The sequence below is a fragment of the Meleagris gallopavo genome, chromosome 6 (genome assembly GCF_000146605.3).
Source record: "Meleagris gallopavo isolate NT-WF06-2002-E0010 breed Aviagen turkey brand Nicholas breeding stock chromosome 6, Turkey_5.1, whole genome shotgun sequence".
Lineage (NCBI taxonomy): Eukaryota > Metazoa > Chordata > Aves > Galliformes > Phasianidae > Meleagris > Meleagris gallopavo.
In genome coordinates this window covers 35,285,965-35,287,231 of record NC_015016.2, presented here as the reverse complement: position 1 = coordinate 35,287,231, position 1,267 = coordinate 35,285,965, and the positions used below count along the sequence as shown (strand labels likewise).

The following is a 1,267-nucleotide window of genomic DNA, read 5'->3' as shown; positions in this document are numbered from 1 at the left end:
GGGGGAGCGGGCGCCGCTCGCGCTCCCATTGGCCGCCCCGCCGTCAGCTGCTCCTATTTTCTGCTGTCGCTTTTGGCGCTCGGCCATCCAGAAACAAACCACTTCGATGACTACTAATAGTTATAGCCAGATGTACTAATACACAACAAATCACGGTCCGGGAGAGGGGAGAGCAAATGAGTTCCTATTTCGTGAATCCCACTTTCCCCGGGAGCCTGCCCGCTGGCCAGGACTCCTTCCTCGGGCAGATCCCCCTGTACCCGGCGGGCTATGATGCTCTGAGGCATTTTCCGGCTTCGTACGGGGCGAGCAGCCTCCAGGACAAGACCTACACCTCACCTTGTTTCTACCAACAGTCCAACACCGTCATTGCTTGCAATCGGGCTTCCTATGAGTACGGAGCCTCCTGTTTCTATTCAGATAAGGAAATTAGTAGCGCCTCTCCCTCCGGCAGTGGCAAGCAGAGGGGACACGGGGACTATCTGCACTTTTCTCCCGAGCAACAATACAAATCCAACGGCGTGCAAAGCAAAATTGTGAATGACGAAGGCAGCGACCGGAAGTACACGAGCCCTGTTTACCCCTGGATGCAGAGAATGAACTCCTGTGCCGGTAAGTGACTGAGCGCAGCCGAAGGGAAGGGGCACCAAAAGTTTCTTTCCCCCGGATTTTTTGTTTGTTTGTTTGTTTGGTTGTTTGTTTTAGGTAAACTCGGGCTGCCGGGGGGGCAATGGTTCCGCAGGCACCCGCTCGTATAGGACCTGGCACACTGGCATCCTGGGAGCAGCGGCCGGGAGCCCAGCCTGGTGAAACGGGCAAAAAAATAATGGCAATAGAAGGGATGGAGCAAAGCCCTTTTCCCACTCTTCTAAAGCCACCCCAAAGCTCGGCTCCTTCATTGTCAGAGAGCGATGCAAGGAATATGCCCTCTGCACTGAGGATCCAATGCATTTGTGGCACATTCCTCATCGCCCCCCTCCCCCAGCTCATTAGTATTGGATATTGAGAGCACGTTTCGGGGCCGAACTCCCATGGCATCGCGGATTTTCTCTGCCTTACAAAGTGAACTGCATGGGATCGAACCGTTCTGGCTGGGAGTGATGCTGGGGAAAGGAAGGGTCCTATCGGGGTGGCACTTATTTTTGATAATCCCATTATCACATTTGCTTACATTATTTGCTAATGAGTCTCGGAGTGAGAACCCCTCCCGTGTTTATGGTCGTTGGACTGTGGGTTGTATTTCTTTCTTTTTTCTTTTCTTTTTTTT

The 1,267-nt window shown here is 52.9% G+C and overlaps 1 protein-coding gene across 2 annotated transcripts in view; it reads left to right on the top strand.

Moving 5' to 3' along the window:
* LOC100538839 (homeobox protein Hox-A7) overlaps positions 1-1,267 on the top strand; it is an 11,259-nt gene that overhangs the window by 2,532 nt on the left and 7,460 nt on the right. The window contains exon 1 of one of the 2 annotated variants that reach the window (XM_010712844.2): positions 7-616. The exons of the other annotated variant lie outside the window; for it this stretch is intronic. Coding sequence (XP_010711146.1) covers positions 177-616 — 440 coding nt within the window. The 5' untranslated portion in view covers positions 7-176. Of the gene's footprint in view, positions 1-6; positions 617-1,267 lie in introns of those variants that run through there. 2 annotated transcript variants of the gene reach the window in all.